The sequence below is a fragment of the Rhineura floridana genome, chromosome 3, assembly GCF_030035675.1.
Source record: "Rhineura floridana isolate rRhiFlo1 chromosome 3, rRhiFlo1.hap2, whole genome shotgun sequence".
NCBI classification, from domain to species: domain Eukaryota; kingdom Metazoa; phylum Chordata; class Lepidosauria; order Squamata; family Rhineuridae; genus Rhineura; species Rhineura floridana.
The window spans coordinates 102,516,930-102,541,876 of record NC_084482.1 but is presented as its reverse complement, the minus strand read 5'-3'; the positions used below and the strand labels follow the sequence as shown (position 1 = coordinate 102,541,876).

The following is a 24,947-nucleotide window of genomic DNA, read 5'->3' as shown; positions in this document are numbered from 1 at the left end:
GAGTACGGATAATACACTTCTGTTTGAATACCTATACCGAGCATTCGTAACCATGTCTTTGGCTTGATCGTTATGCTGCGTAAGTCTTACCTCACATGTTCTCGGGACAATGAGCGCATGTAGGTATGATATATTGTCTAAACTTTTAAAAATGAGGGTGGTTGATTGGTTTTGCGGCGGGAGAATCCAGGACAAGATGTCTGGCAGTTCGAGAACTGCAAGCAGGGGATACGAATGAGGAAGTGGAAAATATTTGAGGAAGGAGTCAGAAGAGCTGATTTACATGATCTTGAACCAGCACTCGGGCAGCTATGACGGGGAAACGAGAGGAGAGCATACGCTGCCGCAATACTGCTATGCATATGCAAGCCGTCCCTCTGTTTATTACGTACACTCTTGTCGCCACCGCCATTGCGAACAGCCGTTGCCATTAGATTACTCCTACTAAAGCAGTCTCAGATTCTGCCTGAAGGACCCCGAAGTAGTAAGCGACATAGGCTAACCGTCTCCACACCCTTCTATAGACAAGTTCTTGTTTGCGGTCTCCTTTCTCTTTGTTAGCTAGCAGACGAGACTGGCAGGCCTTAAGGAAAAAACGGCCGGCGTCTCTGTGTGTGTGTCTCTCTCTCTCTTCCCCGCCTCCTTTAGCTCAGGCACTGCGATGACAGCCCGCGTTCTGTGCGGGAAGGAGGCGGGGGCAGCTTCAAGGGCATTCGCGTTGATTCCGCCCCGCCCCCCATTCTATAAGAAGCGACGGCAGTAAGCCGCCTTTACGAAGCTCGCTAATTTTACTTGGGTGGTGTCGCGTAGGGAAGGGCCGAGAGCCGCCGCTGTTGCTGCCTCACGGTGAGTGAGGTCGTGAGGCCTGGGTCTAGGCCTCGTTCCTTAGTTTGTGCTCCCGGGGTCTGAGGCGCGAAGGAGGGAGACGTTCGAGGGCGGAATTGAAAGGCCGCAGTGGAGAGAAGGGCTTAGAGACTTACTGGCAGGTGGCTGTTAAGGGAACAGTCTCTACCTCGTCAAGCGGTGCCGCCGCCGCTACCCTTTCCAGCAGTGGGATTAGAGGTTGGTGTAGAAGAAGGGAAGGTGACTAGTAACTACATGAGGACCCCCCCCCCCCGCTTATGAGTCTCCCCTTCTACGGAGCCACGAACACAAGCCTCTTTTCCTTTTTGCCTCTATTTCCCGCCTCCCCCATTTTATGTTATGGAAATGGTTTTGTTAAAATAAGAAATAAAAAAGGAGGCGGGTTCGTATTTTAAACAGCGATGTGTGATGTAGTTCTGAAATAATTCTTGTAGGGCATGCTTACTTTGCCCCGAAGGCTGCAGCCTTTCAGACAGACCTTCTTAGTTATGTGTGGCTAATTTAGAGAAGGCATGCACTTTACTGTGCCTCTTGTTGTACATGTAGGTTTTGCCTGCCATGTTGCTTGGTTACCATAGCTGTTTAACTAGAAACGGCTTTTAAAATTAAACATTAGTCTTTTCATATATTTTTTTGTGGTCGGGAGTGTAGGTGCACCATTTCAAAATCACCAGTAACGAAGATCATGCTTTGGTCTACTGATCCGTTTGGCTAGGATTATCACCTCACGATTAGATGTTTACAGCTATTTAGATGTAAACATTTTTAGGTTGGGTGAATCTTCTGTTACATGCAGAACCAAACTACCAGTCTATAAAAAGCTCATAGAATTTTGTTTGACCGACTTATGTTGTGAAAAGGCTGTGGGGGGCATATATAAAGTAACGCAAACTTTTGAATGGTTTCTGTATTGCAACTATAATTTTAATCATACGGCTGACTGAGAACTGGAAAGAATATATTAAAAGTTGAGATGTTATGCAGTGTCTCTTGGTAACCTGTTTGCATTTGGTAGAAAATTAGGAGAAAAAACTATTCAAAAGTATTGTGTGCAGGTATCTATATCCTGCACTCTGGCATAGAACCCCATCCAGGAGACTAGATCTAGACCTCCTTAGCTTTAGTTAGATAGCGGCTTCAACATAGCCTGATTACTTTCTGACTACTTAAAGCTTTCTTGTATCTATAAAATGTGTAATGACAATTCTAATAATTGCTAATTTAGAACACTTCAATGATGTAATGCTCACTTGCCCCAACCATTCATTGTTAATTCTGTACAGTTTTTTCTGTGTAATATGTTTGAGTCCAACTTTGAGCCAAAGAGCCATAATAAATAATGTCAGACTGAAAAAACTTCTAAAACATTTCCGATAAACTGGAGCAGCTAAAAGGTTACATAAGAAATAGGCTTGGTAGTAGTAGCTGAACCTATTTACAATGCAGCTTCCTGTAGAATGAATCTGAAATTTCAAAACTTAGCTTGATCTTAAAATGTGTTTCCATGGCTTATCTTTTAAAATATATTTTTTTACATTTTTTGGACTTACTTGGTAGTTCAAATGATTATATCTCAATTCTGTGTTACTAAAATTACATAGTGTTTTTGAACATAATTTGCTTTTAAGAGAAATGCAATATCATATTGTGATGTGTACTAGCTTTGGAATGTTCAAAAATATGCTGAAATGTTAATACTGTAGTGGTAAACTGAAAGGTAAGCACCTGGAAACAGTTGTGTTCCTTATGCAATGGCTGTGTTGATTGCTGCCAAGATCAAAACTGAGAAGGTACAGTAAACCCACAAAATTATTTATTAGTTACATTTATACACTGCCTTTCTTTCACCATGGAACCCAAGGCAGCATACATAATTGTTCCCAGGCTGTCTCCCATCCAGGCACTGACCAGACCCAGAATTGCTTAGGTTCAGCAAGGTGACGACCTCGTGTCTTCAAACTATAGCCTGGGAGGTTAGTGCTGGATGGAGCAGATCTTGGATCTGTGGGCTCTTAACCACCCTCAAAAAATTCATGACACATCAGTACTTATGTGTGAGAGAAGAAATTTTGTCTGTAATGTTTTTTCAGAGTCTAATTCTAAAACTGAACTGATTCGATATATTAATATGTATGACTTGATTCTCTATGAGAGCTTTTACAAGAGTTGACTAAGTGGGGGAGCTTTTGCACATGAAAGGTCTGGAAAAAATGTGCTTGCTGGTGAACACAGAACTTGCCATACATTTCAAGTCTGCACTGCTACGTTTTGGGAATAGAGTTTATTTTTTAGCATTAGTCCACAAAATGGTTATGTTTCTGATGTTGTACACTGAAAATAGTAGCTTGTGGTTCTTGCATTTGAAGTTTTTCAGAGCCAATTTGAAAGTCAGTAAGATTAAAACATCTTGTGAAATTCTTGAATGCTGTTACTTGTTATCTAGCAAGTTTGTACTTGCATTGTCATTTTCTAATGCACAGATTATGAAACCTATCTCTTCCCACTGGTGTTAAGAGCAAAAAGCATTAAGTAGCTGTTTAAAAGTGCAGCATCATATGCTGGAAGCTTGCCTGATACATAGTCTAGAGAGGACTGGAGTCGGCATTGGCCAAGTTCCCAAGATAATTATCTGATTTCGGAGCTTGAGCATGACTTCATTTGTAGGAGCATAATCAATACTGCAGGTAAAGAAAAGGCTGTGCAAAGTGGTGCACAAACATATCAGGATTAAGGAAAGCAATTTTATTCTTACTCCATACAGCAGTTTTCTATTCCAACCTAATGTGAGATCCTGATTAAACCATCCACAATACTTGATCAGTACACCTGCTTTAGCCTTGCACATTGGCAACTGATTGAGCTACTGCAAGGGCAAAAAGTGAACTGTAACCAGTTCAAATTTCTTTTTAGTCATTAACTTGCTTGGTGGTGGTCTTAGGCAGTCCATTACCTTTGTCAGCTCACATCTGCAATACAGGGCCAATATTGATTGTCCTTTCAGTGTGATCTGCTTTTCAGTAGAAGATGCACTGTGTAAGAGAGCCATTCTTTAAACAAATGTAGCTAAGAAAATTAACTATTATTTTTCTACTGTAGATGCCTTCAATTAAACTGCAGAGTTCTGATGGAGAAATATTTGAGGTTGATGTTGAAATTGCAAAGCAGTCTGTAACAATCAAGACTATGTTGGAAGGTAAGGGCAGCGTGAAGATATGTAACTTGAAATGAGTGGGACTGAAGAAAGTTGATGCATGCTAGGAACAGATTAATGCCTGGGTTAACATGAAATAACTATAGGTATCATACATAGAAACTTTAAGGTACATGTGGATAATAGCAAATCTGTTTAGGCCATATTTTTAGGTATTTTAATGACTGCGCATATTCAGAACATGAGAGAGTCTAACCTTTTTGAGCCCAAGGACCACACTGAAAGTCAGCTGTCCCTTTGAGGGTCGTCTTTTAGCAGCGGGTGTGACCATTACACTTACATATCATACATACAGCATGCATATACAGACCATACATACACACACTCACTGTCGCACCACACATACCTCATGCATCGACCCATGCATAAAGCACATACCACACCTGCAGGCACACAGCTCCCTTCTCAGTCTTCCTCACCCACCCACCCACTTTCATTTTGTCTCTGAAGAGCAAATATGTTTTTCTCTTCTCCCTGCCACATTGAGGAGAGGAAAGACTGTCTCTTGATCATCAGGGATTGTTCATTGAAGAGAAAGAAACTGTATTTCCTCTCCTCCCCATTGCAGTGCTGAGCTAGGAGGAGAGGAATCTCTCTGCCTAGCCCAGTACTAGGGCCAAAACCTCTGACCTACTTTTCAAAGGTGCCTCTTCTCCCTCTGGTGTGATACCATTGCTTGGTGGTCTTAGTCTGTAGGAAGGAGTGCTTCTTGTTTTCTCCATGCTAAGACTTTCTAGCAATGATGCTGCCCTTGAGGAAGAAGCACTTATACAAGTAAGTTGGAGGGAAGAGGTGCCCGATATGGGAGAGGGCTGGCGTGCCACTAGAAGTGGTTTTATGGGTTAGTTGTGGGCTGCAGGCCATGGATTCACAACCCATGTAGAAATGTCAGAATAGAACTCTTGCAACTCATGGCATTTTTGTCCTTCTGTTAACAATTTTGTGTTTGCCATGCAGTTTGCCAGCACACACAGAGAATCTGCCAACCATCATTCATCTGATGAAGTGGACTCTAGTCCATGAAAACTTAGGCTACAGTAAATGTTTGTCTTTAAGGTGCCACAGCCTCCTTTTTGTTTTTAATGTAAGTATGTGGCTCCCTAGCAAATGAGTGGCTATGAATACAACCTGTTTCTACAGTTCAGGAGTATGTCACAAAAGTATTTCAAAGATGAGCAAGGCAGATTTTTCAGTGCTTAATGACAAAGCTTTTATTTTGGGCTTAACAGATGCTTTACTATGCCTGCTCCAGCCTCCAGCTATGGCTGAGCCTTGGTAAAGTGATAGTATACATTTGAGTAGATAGGTGGAATTGTGAGCTGGAAGCCAGGGCTGTGGAGTCGGTACGCCAAACCTTTGACTCCGACTCCTCTATTTTTCTACTGTCCAACTCCGACTCCACCCAAAATTGCTTCTGACTGCACAGCCCTGGAAAGCGCTGTAAATGTCTTTTAAAATTGGAAGCTCTCATAGGAGCATTTTTATCGCTGCCTGAATATGCGCTGATCTTGGCATCACAGCATTTGTCTTCATCTGGGTCCTGTGTCATACACTGACCCACAAAATGTTTTCCATCCTGAGTTATGGTGAAATGCTCAAATACAGCTGACCATGGGAAGCTTCTTTGACATTTTGAATTTATATTTTAAAAAAGTTGTCAATCAAAATTTATTTTGAAGTCAGAGTCGGTACATTTCTACCGACTCCACCCAAAATTGCTTCCAGTTCCGACTCTCCGACTCTGACTCCACAGCCCTGCTGGAAGCAATTAAATTATCCAGGATAAAAGCTTAATTCTGATTGCTGGCAATTTAAAAGGAGGCTGTAAACCACATGGTCTTTATGTAAAGCAAACTGTTTATAATCCTTAAAAACAGGGCTGCAGCAATCTTTGTGGACTGCTTCCCATTTTTTTCTGTTGGCTCTGTTTATAACTTTGTGTTTAACTATCTATTTATACTGTGATATTTTTCATATGGAATTTGTATTTTTATATCCTGTTAATGATTGGAAGTGGCCTTCCCACCTAATTCGGCTGAAAAAGAAAACGAAAAATAAGGCTAGATTAGTGGGTGGTTTTGGTGGAAGAATGGGTTATCTGTATCCAGTGCTTCCTTAGCAGGTTGGTTCATGCAACACATGCAGACATCAACGTTTTCAAGTGCTGTTTGTAAATTTACACTTCCAGCCAATTAAGTATAGTGAAATTCGCTTGCCCTAGTGTTGCAAGTATGATTAGCCCATAGCAAAGATACATATCACCAGATGCTGGTACAACCTTATGAGTGTCATCCTATTTCTGCATAGGCTTCAAGAGATTCATTATATGTAGTTGGTGGTTTTTTGTTATCCTTAAGGAAGAAAGGGCTGATGTTGCCCAGAGAATCCTCCTTATTGGGTGACTAATAAATGTAGGATATGAGTTAAAAACTTCTAGAGTATCTTAAAGCACTTGGAGCCCCCTTGAATTGGCACTGCTGTCCCCACAAAAACATACTGGGTTTTTGCTGCTATTTTAGGGCAGTGGACAGTTGTTGTAAAGCAGATAAATCCATTAAGTAATGGTGCATCTTATTGTCCATCTTTTAATAATCAGCTGTTCACATAGATTGATTACCTCTTAAGTTCTTAATCTAACCAAATGATTATGACCTGCCATCTGAAGTAATTAAAGAATATAACTTTTTTTGTGCAAGAGCATGTTAATGTGACCATTCTCTAGATTTTAGGTTACATTACTCATGATTAGGATGTTGTGCTAGGTGATTCTTCATGTGCTCAAAAATGTTTAGTTTTAAAGCAGGGGTGAGGAACCTCCAGCCCATGGGCCAATCTTAGCCCGCCAGGAGCTCCAGTTTGGCCCATGATGCCATTTCCCCCCAATCTACCCCACCTACCCGTCAGCTGCTGGGCGGGAGGATAGAGTTTAATCCTGCATTGACTGCATGCCCTGTTCCCAGCAGAGAACAGAATTGCACAGCCAAGTCAGCAGGATTTAATCTGCACTCATCAGCTGTTGAGTGGGGTTTAAAGCCCTTTGCCAAAGCACTCTTTGAAGCAGCTCTGTGCTTCTTCTTTAAGTGTGCAGGCATATGTTGGTAGTAGCTGAGGAGGTGAGGAGAGGAGGGAAGGAGCAGGCTTCTTCCTCCTCTCCCCTGCTGCCACCTACTTGCTTGTTTAAAGCAAAAGCATGGAGTTGCTTTAAAGAGTACTTTTGCAATGGGCTTTAAGCCCTGCTTATCACCTGATGAGCCGAACCTAAATCTTGCTGATGTAGTTTGAGCCTCTGGAGGCTCAAACAGGATCGCAAAAGATGTCTTAAAGCATTTGCAAGTCTCCCCATGTTCCCCTTTTAAACCTCTGAGATTAGGAGTTTTAAGGGGAGAGAGGGGAGACTTGTAAATCTTTGCAAAGAATGACAGACGGATGCTGCCGCCCTCCTGTCAAGCATGTGATTTCATAATGACACCATGTGATTGGCAGGTGGGTGGCCTCATGATGTTGATCCTGATAAGGATCTGCCCTGTAGAGCTAAAAAGGCTCTCAACCCCTGTTTTAAATTTTTGGCAGCACTTACACTTTGGAACTCCCTGCCTATTGACATCAGGTAGGTGTCTTTCCAGCACCTGCTTAAAACATTTTTCTTTAGACAAGCCTATCTAGACATGTGGAAGTTGCATGTACTTTAATGTGTTTTTAGTTTATTAATTTTAATTAGTTTTGAATGTTTTAAATACCTGTTTTTAACTGTCTCTTTTGATAAAAATGTTAATGTTTATTTTTTTGTTAATTGCTTTGAGGTTTTATTACAATCAAGCAGTACATACATTTTGTTAAATATAAATAAATAGGTCTTTGCTCAATAGAGCATAAAGATGCTACCTGTGCAGCCATGTTGACATGGCGTGTTTAGATCATTACAAACAGCTTGGCAAGCATTTAAAATTTTTATTTAGTTCATAGCAATATTTCTCTCAAGATCTAATATGGCTGTTATACTTCGATAAAAGTACTTCACAATCTAAATAGCAGCTCTGGTGTTACAGAAGGCACACCATATTTCCTGAAGTTGGCACTCTTTACTGGGGTCATGCTCTGAATGAAATGTTGGGTCCATTGATGTAGATTAAGAGCTTTAAGAGGTCGTTCTGTATTAGTCATGATGCACAGATTGCACTTCAGCACCTTCCCCATGTGAACAGCATTAGAGGCCTAAAGTTCTTCCTTTGTGCATTTCATTTTGTTTCACTGTGGTATGAAAGGGGAACTTATATAGACAGAGGACTTAAAGAGCCGTTTGCTTGTATCAGCTTGCCTGAGGAAAAGCAATGGTGGCATTGCTTAGGATCAGGGGCGGAGGTTGTGGGTTGGAAGGTAGACCAAATGGAGTCTTTGGTGACTAGATATCTTAAGGGGAGATATGATAGTACTCTTCAAGTATGTGAAAGGTTGTCACACAGAGGATGGCCAGGATCTCTTTGTGATCATCCCAGAGTGCAGGACATGGAATAATGAGCTCAAGTTGCAGAAAGCCAGATTTCAGCTGAACATCAGGAAAAAAAATCCTAATTGTTAGAGCAGTATGACAGTGGAACCAATGACCTAGGGAGGTGGTGGGCTCTCCAACACTGGAGGCCCTCAAGAGGCAGCTGGACAGCCATCTGTCGCGTATGCTTTAACTTGGATTCCTGCATTGAACAGGGAGTTGAACTTGATGGCCTTATAGGCCCCTTCCAGCTCTACCATTTTGTGATTCTGTGATTATCCTTTTGGTGGCAAATGCTCACACAATTCACGTGTGCCCCTCACTGGGGAAGGAGAGTCAGATCAGCAAAAAGAATTAGACCTGTTTACAGTCTGATCATGTGCATGTTAACTTGTAAGTAACTTCTGTTGATCCTTCCATTTGGATTTACTTCCTTGTAGATGTGTACAGGTTGATGCCTTTCTTGACGTTATATATTTTCTCTCTCTTTCTCTGTCTGGAGAGAAAGAAACAGAAGCTGAGATTGTTCCTCAGTCGGTCTGTTAGACTCAATTGCTAAGGACCATCACAAAGAAACAATTGCATGCTAACGAAGCAATACATGTTAAAAGTGACTGTGGAGCAATAGACAAATGGCTTCTTTGAAAAAAATATCAGCATTGGCTGAGGACTGGGTACATTCATGAATAAGGGAGTGGAATAGAGCAAGAGGTCCCCCTTTTCACTCCCAGACAAAAGGCATGGTGGTGGCAAAGGTAAACAATGTCCTGGGCATAATTCTATGGGAAATAACCCCCATTGAACTTGAATGTTTACTTCAAATATACATATACCCTTTACCAACCTGGTGTGCCAACTACAGCCATTCTTAGACAGGGATAGCCTGCCTGTAGTGATCCATGTAATGGTAACCTCAAGATATGATTATGGCAGTGCGTTCTGTGGGGCTATCCTTGTGCCTGGTCTGGAAGCTCCAGCTGGTGCAAAATGTTGCAGCCAAACAGTTGATAGGGACAGACTACTGCCAGCACGTTACTCCAGTGGTTAAAAGCCACCCTGAGCTCCCACTGGGAGGAAAGGCGGGATGTAAATTTAATAAATAAATAAATGAAATTAAATAAAAGCTTGCACTGGCTGCCCATATGCTGCTGTGCCAGGTTCCAGGTTCTTTTATTAAATTACAAGGCACTTAAAACTTGGGTCCAGGATATCTTAAGGACTACCTGATGCCTTATATCCTATCCTAATCACTGAAATCTTTGGGTGAATTTTGGTTGGTGGTCCTCCATGGCTTAGATGCATGGCTCATAACGATTAGAAGCTGTGCATTCAGTGTTGTGGCCCCAAGCCTGTGGAACTCCTTCCCAACTGAGATTAGACAGTCACCCTTCTTGCTCAACCTCAGGCACATGACTAAGACTTGTTCTCACAGGCATTTTAAGGTAGTGTTCAGTTTTATGATTTTATGATTTTTATTTTCTGTATCTTTTATTTTAGAAATGCTAACAGTTAAGTGGTCTTAAGTAAATATGATCAGACTGTATGGGGAATTTACCAGGCAAAACATTGGCTGCAGGCCTCTCATGTTAACTAGTCAAGTAATTCAGCACTTTTGTTATATATCTAGAGAGAGAATGAAAATTTCTTCAGTTCAGGAACATGTCTTCTCTTGGGCAGAAGTTAGGCAAGATGGCTTGCACCCCTTCTAATGCAATCAGTCTTAAATAAACAAATAGAATCACTATATTTGTAGTTTACACTGCATAGCCTTTGTATTGGAGAAGACTGTCCCTGACAGTTACCCATGTTTTAGTCAAGAACAGGATCTGAATGCTACTAAGTTACAGTAGAAGCTGGCTTTTAGGAAATGTAAGTTAACTGGCTATCTAAATTGCTTGTTTTTCCCCAATTCTCAGATCTGGGGATGGATGATGAGGGAGATGATGATCCTGTCCCTCTTCCAAACGTTAATGCAGCTATATTAAAAAAGGTAATGTTGAAAAGTAATCCTGCTTTGGTAACATATGCAACATGAACTTTTAGACTGTTAACGTGGTTGTATACAATACAGACATCTTCTCCGAAAGCTATTCTTCTATTGAGAGAAGTGTATCCAGGGCTGGGAAAATGAAGCACAACTTCCAAATAATGCATCCGTTGTTGATGCAAAAGTTTTATGGAATGTGCTTGTGCGTTCTACACAAGCCTATTAGTTGGTATATGTTGCATTGTTAGAGCTCAGTGAGTAAAGGAACTATTTCTCTTGCATTTCTATGCCATTGGAAATAGAGAGGCTTTTTTTGTTCTCTATGGCCGTGCACTTGCCCGCTCTATGCAGCCCAGCATAGGATGCTCATTCAGTACTTTTTTTGTTGCTTAGGAGTTGAGTTATTAATATTAGGTGTTCTTACTGGCACTGTTCTTATAGGCCTCTTCTTTGTATGCATCCTGCCCTGCTTAGTGCTGCTGCTTCCATATTTATCTCCTAAAGGCAGAATATTATCTCTGTACATACACATGTACACACATGTATGCATACATTGAGCAAGGTTCCCCACAATGCTGATGTGGATATTCAGTATTGTGTTAGTGGTGCTAGAGGGAATATTGCTTCAAGCAAAATTCAGCTGGCAAATACTTTTTGATTGGACAGAAAGGTTTAAAGAGGAGTGGTACAAACATTCCTAGTGCATGATATTTGATTTAAAGCAGTAGAAATTGATTAAAGCAGATAGTCACACAAGTTGCTTGTTCATGTTTTCCTAGTATTCTAGGTATAGACACACTAAGCCTAGTTAATAAAAGTGAAATCATTGTCTCCTATCAAAATGGTCAAGGTAGCATTCTGCTCAGAAAACAGATAAGTATGTTATTGACAGATGCCATTTCCCCCCCAGCAAGTACTTGCTTCTACCCTATACACTACAGAGCCCATATTTGTATTATTTCTAAGGCCTATGTGGGTGTTCATTCTCATATAATTCCAATTGCATTGGGGGGAGGGCCGTTCTTGCTCCTCACTCCCTCTGTTACATCCCTGTCACCCAATTCTGCCACTTAGCATGTTTTGGAGGGAAACGTATGAAGTGGGGATCCTGCTCTGTGTGGCTAGTCTCCTGTTTAATTTTAAGACATAAGAAGAGCCCTCCTGGAGCAGGGCAATGGCCCATCTAGCCCAGCATCCTGTTCTCACAGTGGCCAACTGGAGGCTTATGGGAAGCCTACAAACAGGGCCTAAGTGCAGCAACTCTGACAGCACTCTCCCTACTTGTGATTCCCAGCAGCTGGTAATCAGAGGCCTGCTGCCTCTCAGTGGAGGGAGAAGATAGTCATTGGTGCTAGGAGCCATTGATAGACTTATCCTCTGAATTTGTCTAATTTCTTTCAAAGCCATCCAAGCTGTATCCATCACTACATCTTGTGGGAGCAAATTCCGTAGTTTAACTGGGTGCTGTGTGAAGAAAGTTTTTGTCTGGCCTGAATCTTCAACAGGCAGCTTCATTGGATGCCCCCTATTTCTAGTATTATATGAGAGAGAGAAACTTCTCTGTATCCGCTTTCTCTGCACTATGCATAATTTTATACACCTCTATCATGTGCATTCTCTTTTCTCTAAACTAAAAAGCCCCAAATGTTGTAACCTTTTCCTCATAAGGGGTTGCTTTGGCCCCTTGATCATTTTGGTTGCTCTTTTCTCAACCATTTCAACTCTATAAGATCCTGTTTGAGGTATGTTAGCCAGAACTGTACACAGTATTCCAGATGTGGTTGCCCCACAGATGTGTATAACAGCATTATGATAATTGGTATTTTTATTTTCAATCCCTTTCCTAGTGATCCCTAGCATGGAATTCACCTTCTTCTTAGCTCCTGCACATGTGGTCCACATCTTAATTGAGCTATCCGCTATGACCCCAAGGTCTTCCTGTTCACCCACTGCCAGTTCAGACCCAATGAGAATACATGTGCAATTAGGATTTTTTATCCAGTGTGCATCATTTTACACTTACTGACATAGAATTTGTTTACTCAATTAGCACTTGCACAATCAGTGTTCTAAATGTGGGAGAAGTTTCCTTGTGAACCAAAGGCCTCCTGCTGCCCACTTTCTCCTTCCAACATCTGGAAAGTTGTGGGGCAGAGTGATGGGTGTGATCGGGGGGCAAGTACAGCCCCGCTGTTCCTCATCATGCTGTTGGAATTACATGAAGATGAATGTTTCCCATAGGGCTCCAGTTTGACCCTTACTAGTTTAAGCATGCATACATATTTTAGAATCGATTCGTTTTAAATAAGGCAACATTTGTCCACCGGTCTTCTCAGTTTTTCATTCCGTTTAATTTATCTGTACTTGTTCCCGCATGATCATGCATGTTCTGTTAGTTTAAAAGTACTCAAATGGCATCACAAGATTGAAATTTTGAAAACAGTTCAGCGATTAGTGCATGAAATCTGGTTCACAGCATTTGCAGGCGATGTGTTTTGAGGTTATGCTACTAGCAGCTGGTGGCATGCTTAAAAATGACAGAACCTTCCATTTAAACAAGTAAAACATGCAGAAAAGATTATTGCTGTGCATTGTACTAAATAGTGATTGTGCAAAAACATCTCTGAATACTGATAAAACTGATCGGCTTATTGTAAGAGCAAATGTTAATCTTAGACTAAATAAATATTGTGAAGATCTTTCATAAGCTACTTTGCTCTAATTTCTTAAGGTGATTCAGTGGTGCACCCACCATAAAGATGACCCACCTCCCCCTGAGGATGATGAAAACAAAGAGAAACGAACAGATGACATCCCTGTGTGGGACCAAGAATTTCTTAAAGTAGACCAAGGAACTCTCTTTGAACTTATCCTGGTAGGTTGGCTTTGAATATCCTAGTTAGCTGCCAGGTAAACTTGTAGATTAATGCCATGTTAGAAGGTATTGCAGAAATTTCTAGTATTTCCTGTTTAACAATGTAGTAACTTTATTCCAGTAGATTTCATTCTAACTTATGTTAAGCAAACTGTCCTTATAAATCTGAAATACTAGTACTTTAAAGAGGTGTTTCATTCTCTAAAAATATAGGAAGCATGCATATAATAAAAGGAATTTCAGTAGGCTAACATTACTTCAAGCATGCATAATTGAATGCAAAATAGAAGCTCACAACTAAAGTTGCATGTTGCATAACTGAATGACCGTTGACTGTTGAACTTGCCATTTTACTACCCATTCACTCTGTTTGAAGCAATCCTTTTGGACCCTGCATAATCAGGATTCTAAATGTGTGTGGAGCTAGTGTGTATAGCAGGCTCTCTGCTGCAGACGTTCTCCCTCCAACTTATGGAAAGCTGGTGGTGGGGACAGTGATGTTCTAAATGTTTTTAATTTCTTTAAATGGTATTTTTTGCTTTTTTATTGTTTGCCACTCTGTGCTCCTTGGGAAGAAGAGTGGGATAGAAATTTAATTAATTAGTAATAATAGTCTAACATCTGGGGTTCTCTGTATGGCTTAATAGATGGTCCTTCTAAAGTCTCTAAACCAAAGAAAATTTGTTTATAATGGTCTTTAGATTTTATTCAGACATCATACTACAAGATCCTGCAAGTAAGTAATTGGCAATGAAATAAGATACCTCTTTGTTTTCGTATATAAATAAAAACGTCTGACAGTATAATGCATTTTGGTGGTAGTACACTGAGCACAAGACTTCAAATTGGTTCTTTTCCTTAAAGGCTGCAAACTACTTAGACATCAAAGGCTTACTTGATGTGACATGCAAGACTGTTGCAAATATGATTAAAGGAAAAACACCAGAAGAAATCCGCAAGACCTTCAATATCAAGAATGACTTTACTGAAGAAGAAGAAGCCCAGGTATGACATGGTTTTGGCCTTGAATGTAACTGCTCTGCTTAAAATATAATCTATACTACCTTTATTGCTTAGTTGTTTGAGATTCATAATCTCATCTATTGAGCAACAAATCATTCATGATGGTCTGCATGACGTTCTTCTCCAGTAATGGTAGTCTCTGTTAGGGTTCTGGACCCTCGCCAAGATAAAGCAGTTGCTCAAAGCTTGTAGTGTGCAAATAAGATACACAATATGTAAAGCATGTGAATTAGTTTTTCTTTACACTACTCTAGAATATTTTGATAAAGCACTGCTAGCATATATATTTATTTTAAAAAATATACTTCTATTAGGGAGGTGTAGTGGTATACATGCATAACTATTTTCCTTAAATAGTAGAATGCCAAACCAAATGTTATGCAGACATTTCAAAGTTAACATTTAAAAGTAATATTGGCATTACCTTTGATAAATTACAACTTGGAATTAAAGCACGGTTCGATATTCAGTGTACGAATAGAGCAGTTTAAAATAGCAAAGTGTAAGTGGGGACATTGTCTTTTCCTAGAGTAAAAACTGCCTGTGGATCCATCCTATATCCCTTATAGTTGTATAGCACCTTTAGAGCCCTTAGAGCAGCAATATTATTTTAAACTAGAGGTCTTTCCTCATGTCAGTCCACTGTCAATCCAGATTGCAACATGTAAGCCTTGGATATAAATCTCTGTTTAGCTGTAGAATCAGAAGGTGTCACGGGCAAGTAATTCTTTAGAATAATTTTTATCTTGTTTGTCTTTGTAAGGGAAATGCAACTGGGAGAATGACTTGCCTAAGCAATTTAGCAAGACTTCACTGAGCTTGAATTCAGTGTGAGAGCTTTCAAGCCCAAGTCCCACTGTCAGACTAACATCAAATTGACAATCACTTTGCATATTAAAACTACTGTTAGTGGCCTGTAGCCAGTGTTTTCACTGCTGAAGGCTCTCCTCCAGTCCACATGCCTGATAACCCTGTATGTAGTTATATTTGGAAGTAAACATAATTCCCTCCATTTCAGGCATAAGTGTCATTACTTATATAGCAAAAATAGCACTGATCACTTCCATCCACTTTGTTATGCTTAGGCTTGGTTGGAGCCCTGAGGTTTGTAGAATTACAAAAAAACTTTAGGGAAACAACCCTTGAGGGGTCAGTGGAGGAAAAACCTTAAAAGCAGCCTAATAAGTACTAAAGTGTGCTCAGTGGCACAGAATGCTGACTGGATGTTTGGCTGGAAAAAAACCCAGAAAACCGGGTAGGAAGGAAAATGGAGTGGAGTGTCCTGGAAAAAGGTATGGCTGATGGGAGTACTATACAGGAACACTCCATGTTGCACCATTTGTTGCAAGTCTCACTTATTTGAGTTTATTGGGAGTTAATTCCGTGTAAGTGTACACAAAAGGGCAACTTAAATGTACTTTTACTGTTGCCTTATGCCTGGAAGAAAAGGCACTGCTGCCCTCTGTTCCCACCAGGAAGTCTCTCCATTCTGCCATGGTTGTGGCTATTTTTGTGAAGAAGCCAATTTGGTCTGGCAGCAGTCATGTAACAGAAGTTGCTGCCAGAGCATGCTAATATAGCCAAAGCTGCTGAGGACTGAACAGTTTTTTTGGGGGATGGGGTGGCGGCAGTGGGACATGAGTGACAATGTCTGTTTTTTCCATCCTATAGTGTGTGCATAGTGGTGCAGGACATTATCCTATGGCAGTTCATAGAAGTGAATCCCATTAAACTCAGTCTCTCTAGCTCTACTTTCTTTCAGATTGATTCATACTGTTCAAGGCATTTCACAAGCGCTGTACAATATAACTATTGACATCTACTTAACAAAGCCCATCCTGGGTTGTAGTGCAACTCTGTGTAAATATAACTCTGGGCATCCAACAACTGAAAGGTTCAGAAATATTGCTGTTGCCTGAACCCTGTCTCCCCCTTAGGTTTATTTTTGTGGCAGAATAAGTTAATGGTGTCACAAAGTAGATCTTGCTTATCTTTCGTGTAATTACAACAGCCGCTCCATAGAAATATCTGTTAGTGTGGCATGTGATGTAATTGCACACATGGTTTTAAGCATTAATAGTTCTTGGTCAGCAGAGGAGCGGAGCAGACAGGAATGGGTTAACTGCTAGAGGCAGAGTCAAAACTATAAAAATGTTTAGTTGGTGGTCAGCTGGAAGGGGGAGGAAACCTTCTCCCCATCCCCAGTTCTGGACTCTGCCTTCAGCAAGCAATGGAGTCAACCTATTTATTAGTCAGCCTATTTCTCTTGGGTCCCCATAAGGGATTCGGTTAGGTTTACTTTAGTTATTTTAGTTATTTTCAACATAACATATATAACATAACATATATAACATAAGTTTAGATATTTTCTCTGCTCTTCTCAGAGTTTCATCTTCTTCAGCTGCAGTTGCAGTACACAGACTTCTGCCTCTATTCTTTCACACCCCGCCCTAAGTGAATAGGCAGATTTGAGGGAGGAAGAGAGGGATTGTTTTCTGAAGAGGCGCGGGAAATGCCAGGGTGTGGCAAAGGGCGTGATTTGTCTCTTGCCTCCCCCTGCTGTCCTTTATCAGAACGCTCTTCCGCAGTTCTAAGGAGAGGGAAGCCTTTAGGAGCGTTGCTGCTGAGGAGCTGGGAGGAGCAGGGATTGGTCCTCGCTATCCATTTCTATTGCTGAGTTAGAACCTCCCACTTGGCAACAGGCATGGTTTGCCACCCTGCTGCCTCATTTCCAGGTAAAGCTGTTAAGCTTTTTTTTTTAATCGGGGAGCATTGCCCGCTCCAGCCTCTCCTCTTTTCAGCTGGGATTTTAACTATGCCTGGGGGGGGGGCGAGACAGCCCGTCTCGCATCTCAGCTGAGGAAGACAGGTCCCTGAGGGGTGGTGGTGTAGATTTTCCTTAGTTAAGCAATCCCCTAGCCACCCTCACTTCAGTGGTGGATGCCATGCTAGACTCCCCACCTGAAACAGTTTCATTTTCTCATCTCCCTTCTACTCAGCCAAGGGGAGGGGAGGACGCACACGTGACTCCTGCAGGTAAAAAGCATGCCAAATCTCACAATTTAGAAAAACGCTCTACGTCGTCAGCTATGCTGGCCTGGCTTAAGGCCATGATGAGGGAGGCAGGGGCTTCCTTAGCAAAGTGTTGGGCCCATGTGCACAGGAAAAAAGGCTCCATGCACTTCAAGACCCACTGCTGTGATTACTTCTCATTTTCCTCCTCTTCTTCCTACTCTCCCTCCTCTTTGAATGCCAGCCCAGATAGAGGAAGGGGGAAGAGCAAAAGAAGGGACTCCTTTCAGAAGCCTAAACCTCACAAGGATAAGCCCAAAAGATGCTCCAGTTCCAGGTTCCAGCCTGACTGCCTTTCCCTTAGCCCAGACTCCTTGGGGAGGGCACCCCCTGTCATCTGCTGCATCAGACTCAAAGAAGGAAGAGGGGAAACTATCAGGGAAGGATTTCCACATGCCATTCCCGATGCATAAGAGACTGTATTCTCCTGACTCCTATCCTATTTTGATTTCTAATGCTATGGTCTGCCTTCAGCTAGCCAGTGTTTCCCAACTTTTATTTATTTATTTTGTTGCTGAACTACAGTTCCCATAATTCCTGACCATTGGCCATGCTGGCTGGGGCTGATGGGAGTTGTAGTCCAGCAACAAAAAAATAAAAAGAGATTGGGAAACACTGAGCTAGACCCTTCTAAGGAAACTCCTCAAGTGGGAAACTAGAGGAAGGGGAATGGGATCTTTAGACTTCTTCCCCAAAGATCAGAAGGTGGTCATCCCATTTCCAAAGTTTTGTTAAAGAATAGGATCATCCAGCTAAACCCAAAGCTCTTCATGCCCTGTCCAAAAAGCTATATGGACTTCCTGCCATGACCATGGCAACCTTTCAAGTCCCGGCCATTGAAGAGCCTGTATCTGCTCTTGGGGCCAAGACAGCTATCCCCAAGAAAGGAGCAGATACTCTTTCAGACCAACGTGACAGGTGCAGTGAAGTTAGCTTACAACGTGCACAGAAAGCATCCGCATTGGCCATGAGAACTTCGGCAGCCAACTCTTTCCTGGCACAGGCTGCGGTCAAGTGGGCTAAAGCGCTGCAGACAGAAATGCCTCCAGATACCAGGCCCATCAGGGAGGGGCTGCACAAATTGGCAAAAACAGCTAAATTCCTAGCAGACGCCTCCTTGGACAGTCTGCAATACTGGGCACGAGCACTTGGATATGGAGTAGTAGTAAGATGCAACATCCGGCTGAAACAGTGGTAGGTGGACCATCACTCCAAAGCCAGTCTTGCAGTTCTGCCTTACTCGGGTGGTCAACTCTTTGGCAAGTCTCTAGAGCGCTGCTTGGTGGAGACCAAGTCTTCCTTCTGCTCCTATGAAAGATGACAAATCCCATAAGAAGACTTCACATTCCTTTTGCCCCAAGGGCTATCCAGCTACCTACAAAACTACTCGCCACTTCCTTGGGTCCTGGAACCCTTACTGGAATTCCTCCCGGCAGTGCACCCGCTCCACAACCTCCTCCGGGGGGGGGGGGAGGCAACAAACATCACCAAAACCAAGCCCAGTGCCAAGCAAAGCCAAGGATGGCCCAGGTGGGGCAGTCTTCAATTTTTTGCACATACCTGGGCAGCCTCCACCTCAGACAAGTGGACACTGAGCACCATCCAGTCTGGCTACTCCCTAGAGTTTGCCACCATTCCGCAGGACAGACGGCGGACAGCTCCTCCATCACATCAGCTGGAGAAGCTGCAGAGAACCCTGGATGCCATTTCTCACCTCCTTGAGATAGGCTCCGTAGAACCTGCCCCAGAGCATCAACGTTCCTCAGGAATCTTCTCTGTGTTCTTTACAGTCACCAAACACAGTGGTGATTACCGCACCATCTTGGATTTAAAATTCCTCAGCTGGTTCCCACGGACAAAGAATTTCAACATGGAGATGCTCAGGTCTATTGCAGAAGCCATTCAACCAGAGGACTTCTTTGGATCTATAGATCTCACAGAGGCATACCTGCCTGTTCCCATTCTCCAGCAGCATAGATGCTTCCTCTGCTTTGTGCACGGCCACCACCGTACCAATACAGAGCCATACCTTTCGGCTTCGCCTCAGACCCTCGGGTGCTCACCAAAATCATGGTAGCAGTAGTGGCACACCTTTGCACTCGGAGAGTCTGTGTATAACCTTACCTGGACGACCTACTGGTGAGGGCCTCCTCAGCAACAGTGGCGCAATGGGATCTCCATTTGGAGGACCAGAGCTTCATCTTCAACAGGGACAAGAGCATCTGATCCCCACCCAGCGCCTTCAGCATCTGGGAGTGGTCATCAATATGGCTCAGAGCAAGCTCTTCCTGTCCACTGAATGCATAGACAAACTTCTGCACCAGCTGCACACGTGCTTGTAAGGCAGACAGGCTCCTCTGATGGAACTGGCTCAGCTGCAGGGCTCCATGGTAGTGGCCATAGACTCTGTGCCATGGGCACACTTCCACTCAAGAGCCCTGTAGTGGCTGCTACTTCCATATCGGGACCAAATTACCTCATGCCAGAACTGGCACATCACCCTTCCAAGGCATGTTGGGAATCTCTCCAGTGGTCGTGACATTTGCCTCATCTGGAGAAAGGCCTTCCCCTCAGAGCCCCAATGGTCTCGATAGTCACCACGGACATGAGCCTGTATGGCTGGGGAGCAACCTGTTGCTCCAACATAGCACAGGGGAAGTGATCAGCACAGGAGCAGTGCCAGTCAATCTGCTGGTTGGAGCTCAGAGTGATTCAACTAGCACTCGAGGAGTTTCTATCTCTTATATATTGGATACATGTGCTAGTACACACTGACAACGTCTCTGCCACAGCATGTGTCTGCAAACAAGGGGGCACAAAATAGGCCCTCTTCAGGAGGAGACCAACTTGCTGTTCCAGTGGGCAACAAGGCACCTGGCATCCATATGTGCCATACATGTGCAGGAGATCCTGAACACACAAGCCAATTGGCTGAGCCAGGAACAAGTCCACCAGGGAGAGTAGACCCTTCACCGGGATGTGTTCCTAGAGATCACTCGGAGATGGGGGCTCCCATGCATGGACCTGTTGGCCTCATCGGTGAATGCCGAACTGGACCAGTTCATGGCACAAGGCTGGGATACGTGCACCCAGGACATAGACACCCTCTTGGCCTTGGGGACTTCTCTATGCCTTCCCACCTCTATCTCTACTGTCCAGACTGCTCCGCAGAATTCGAGTTCTCCAGCCCCAGGTGACAGTGGCGGCTCCACACTGGCCACAGAGACTGTGGTTCTCCAACCTGATGGATCTCAACTCTACTCCCCCGTGGTGCCTTCCCACCAGACCTGATCTGCTTTTACAAGGCCCCATCCTCCACCCAGAGTGGCTCCAGCTTCACGCCTGGAGGCTGAGCAGCAGTGGCTAATTGAAGAGGGATTGTCTGAGAGGGTTGTCTCCACCATTCCGGCATCTCGCAAACCATCCACTCAGAGAATTTATGACCTCACTTGGAAGGCGTTCAACAAGTGGTGTAGACGCAAACAGTTACCTGTCACAGAATTACACATCCACACCATTCTCAACTACCTGCAAGACGGTCTGGACCAGGGGCCGGCCCACAGCACGCTCAAGAGATAGGCGTGGCCCTTGGCAGTGTGTTTCTTATGGTGGGGGGCCATTCTGTTTCCTCTCACCCTCTGGTCAAATGCTTTCTTTGAGGGGCAACCCTCCTGTCACCCCCAGTGCAACACAGGTTTCCCTCCTGGGATCTCTCCTTAGTCCTCAGAGCTCTCTCACGGCATCCATTTGAACCAGCACGTTCCATACCAGTCAAGGACCTCACCCTCAAGACCCTTTTTCTTGTGGCAATCACCTTAGCTAGGTGGGTGCGGGAACTGGGGGCCCACTCTATTTGGGAGGAACTGTGCATTTTCCACCCAGACAAGGTGGTTGTTTGCCCTGGTGCATTTTCTCCCCTTTCTACAGGGGACATCTCTCTACCCAACGTTTCCCTCAACCCAGTCCATTGCTGGGAGAAGTGGCACAACTCCATGTAAGGTGGGCACTTTGGATCTACTTGGACCATACAGAACTGTTCAGCAGGTCTGAGGTCCTATTTGTGTTCTTTAAACAGGACGTGCAGGGATTAAAGGTGTCTAGGTCTACCATCAGCTGCTGGGTCAGGGATTGCATGGCTAAGGCCTATCAGGCCAAAGGGAGAGCCCCCCCTCCAGGCATCACTGCACACTTAGTTAGGGGGGCTGCCACCACAGCGACGCTCCACAAGGATGCTCTGCTGGAGGAAATCTGTGAAGCCACCACCTGGGCTCACCCATCCACCTTCATCAAGCACTACAAGGTAGATACGTTCGCTTCTGTTGAAGCTGCCTTTGGCAGAAGGGTTCTTCAGAGGGTGGTGGCCTAGGTTTTGCTTCCACCCGAGGATGTGGGGGCGGGAGGGTCACTGCTCAGGTACATCCCATTTCTGTCAGCTCCACTCCTCCGCTGATGAGAGTGGAAAGTTGGATTTGCCGTGAAGTGTCCTTCTGGTTAGCGGAGAGTGGAGCAGACAGCCCTACTCTGCAGCAAAACCTAGGCTGTGGGATGGGGAGGACACCTCTCTGGAAACCCTCAGGCGACCTCCAGTCGTTCACTCTCTGGATAGAGTAGTAAGGGCCTCCTACGTCCCTCCCTGGCACTGTCTGCCAATGCGTTAATGTTTGTTTTTATTCTATCCACGGTTCAAGTTTCAGTGCTCAAGTTCACATAGATAGTGGTCGGCTGCTCAGTATTCGTTTTTTTACAGCTGTGTCACAAACTGGAGATGGGGAGGTTTCCTTCCCCTTTGGCTAGCCACCAACTAAACTTTTTTTAAAGTACGAGCTCTGCCTCCGGGAGTTAACCCATTCCTTTCTGCTCCACTCTCCACTGACCACAAGGACACTTCACGGTAAGTCCAACTTTCCAATCTGATGCGTAAGAGATCTGCTGTAAGAAAGAGCTCTCAGGGTGTTAAATATTTGAATCTCAAGTGCGCTGGGAACATGTGATTCTCCCCTGCCCCCTTAGAGTAGTAATGTTATAGGAAAGACATTTAGTTCAGGTGACCTTGCTTTTACTTTACCCACTTCCAGAATCATTTAGCCCTGTGAATGTAATAAAATTGGTCTTGATTTTTAGGTACGCAAAGAGAACCAGTGGTGTGAAGAGAAGTGAAGTCCTGTGCCTGACACCTAACACTGTAAGGATTGTTCCAAATACCAGTTGCACTGCTCTGTTTATACCTGTTAATATTAGACAAATGCAGCAGCAAATGAAGTTGTACTTGTAGGGTGGCGATCTCTTTGCATGTGTAATATTTGAATATAGATTTAAATCCCTTTGGCTGAGTTTTTACCAGTGTAATCCGATGTCTTTACTTTTTCTCTGGTCTGAATAAAACTAAACCCAGTGTGGACTCTGTATGGCAATTAGCACTGCAAGCTAGCCTTCCATGCTTTTAAATGTGTCACTGTAACATTAAAATAAGATGTCAGAAATTCAGTAACCTCTGACACTGTAAATAAAACCACTTGCAAAAGTTTTCTGTAACATCATTAATGAAGCCTATATTCATTCAAAGGCAGGTGGTTTCTTAGAACAACAGGAAGTCTTGGAAAACCAATTGGAAGAATTGCTTGGGGTTTCTTTTATTCCACACCTTTTGTTGGTGACAACTGCTAACTAAGCATGTTAGCTTTGTTAACTAAAGGTCAATTCTGGTGACATAATGTAGATTTAATGCAAGCAGAGCCGGACTGTTAAACTGTCTTTTAGCCAGGTAACAAAGATCATGCCCTTTTGTGGAAATTAAAGTTATGTGTTGATTCCCCTAAAACCCACAGATTAAATCCCACTATATGATCAAAACAGATTACCAAAGCTAACATTTCTTGGATAGTCATCTTGGTGCTTGCTATTCGGCAAGTTCTGTGAAAGGCGTAGTTGCAGCACTGTACATGAGGTCAGATTGTAGTGACTTGTCACTCTGCATACACAGTGGGACACTGATGTGATGCCATTTAATGGTTGTCTAGGGGGGAAAAACACTTGCAGGTATTAGAGTAACCTTTTTCCATTGTAATAGTTCCCTTATAGGAGGAAGCATAGAAGGTGTCCCCTTGGCTTGTATTGCATTCCATTTTTTGTATATACAATAGAGTAGAACAAAACCTTAATAAATGTACTTCACTTCAAAGATCAGTGATGACTTTTGAGTGTCTATACAAGATAAGATACCTGGAGTCAAAGCAGCTATAACAGAAATATGCATAGTTATCAATGTGCATATTGCTGCACAACTTCACAATCTGTTAACCTGAACTGCTGTTTGTATATTTAATAGTGCAAGCTGTCTTCAGAAGAAGCATTTTAAAAGCTGCCAAAAAGATGAGCTTCAGACACCAGCACATGAATATTTAAATATTCATCGAAACAAGGGTCTTCTTGCATAAACCCAACCCCAATGGTTTCTCAAAAACTTCTCCATTTCCACTCTTCTGCTCCTATAGCTCACTGTCTTTTAAACTGCTTGAACTGTGTATGCTTTCTTCTTACTTTCCCAGATCTGAGCTCCAATTACACTTGTTCACCCACTGAGTCCAGCACTATGTTGCATGAAAAAGTCCAGTATTGTAAAATTGTAGTTCTATTGCAGAATTCAATCTAGTTACTGGAATCTACCATGGAGTGGTAGCAGTTGTCTCTTGTGGAAGTCTGTGTGAAAGAAGAAAGGAACTCAAAAATCCCCATGACCTACGAGTGAAAGAAGTTGCTCAAGAACTCTGGGGTTTGGAAAGAACTGGCAGTTGGCTTAGGGTTAACCAAGCTCTTGTGATCATGGCAAGGGGAAAATGAGGCAGACTGGGGAATATTTGACCCCTCCAACTTATCTAGAGGTTCTAGCAAAGTCAGTGCTTTGTCACCCAGATTGCCTGAGTGGAAAGGAGGTCTTTGTGCAAGAACTGGGTAACTCATCAGAATTCTCAGTGAAGGGGATCACTTCCAAAGTTCCAGCACTTGTACTCTCCCCTCACAGTCTGAGAACAGATACTATAACTAATCCCTATCCAGGCACTGTCTCCTTTAAATCTTTCCATAGCATGCAGCAAAGTGAGTGCTTCCTATTGCTTTCTGTCTCTCACTATAGTAAAGAAGTTAGTCACGTACCTGCATTGTTACGCCTAAAAAAGGAGAGGGCAGGGTATAAGGGCTTGACTATCCAGAGAGGCAAGAAGGGAAGATAGTACATTTGCAGTCTGCATGTTGGCAGCATCTCATGCTAACCTCAAGGGCTATGTTGTGCAGAGAGTGGGATTAATCCAGATGTTTTCTATCTTTCCAATTGCAGTTAGTGTTGCCTTCCTCTGTTTGGATTAGAGAGCATCTAAAAGCCTGGCCATGCTACATACTTTGGAATGGTTATGGAGCAAACAAAATAAATTTGTTC

The 24,947-nt window shown here is 43.2% G+C and overlaps 1 protein-coding gene across 1 annotated transcript; it reads left to right on the top strand.

The window, feature by feature from the left end:
* The first annotated feature begins 726 nt into the window (after positions 1–726).
* On the top strand, positions 727–23,039 carry SKP1 (S-phase kinase associated protein 1). The gene is made up of 6 exons (XM_061617099.1): positions 727–846; positions 3,961–4,057; positions 10,478–10,551; positions 13,280–13,423; positions 14,288–14,428; positions 22,640–23,039. The coding sequence occupies exons 2-6, from the start codon at positions 3,961–3,963 to the stop codon at positions 22,673–22,675; spliced, it is 492 nt and encodes a 163-aa protein (XP_061473083.1). The 5' UTR covers positions 727–846; the 3' UTR covers positions 22,676–23,039.
* The last annotated feature ends 1,908 nt before the right edge of the window (positions 23,040–24,947 follow it).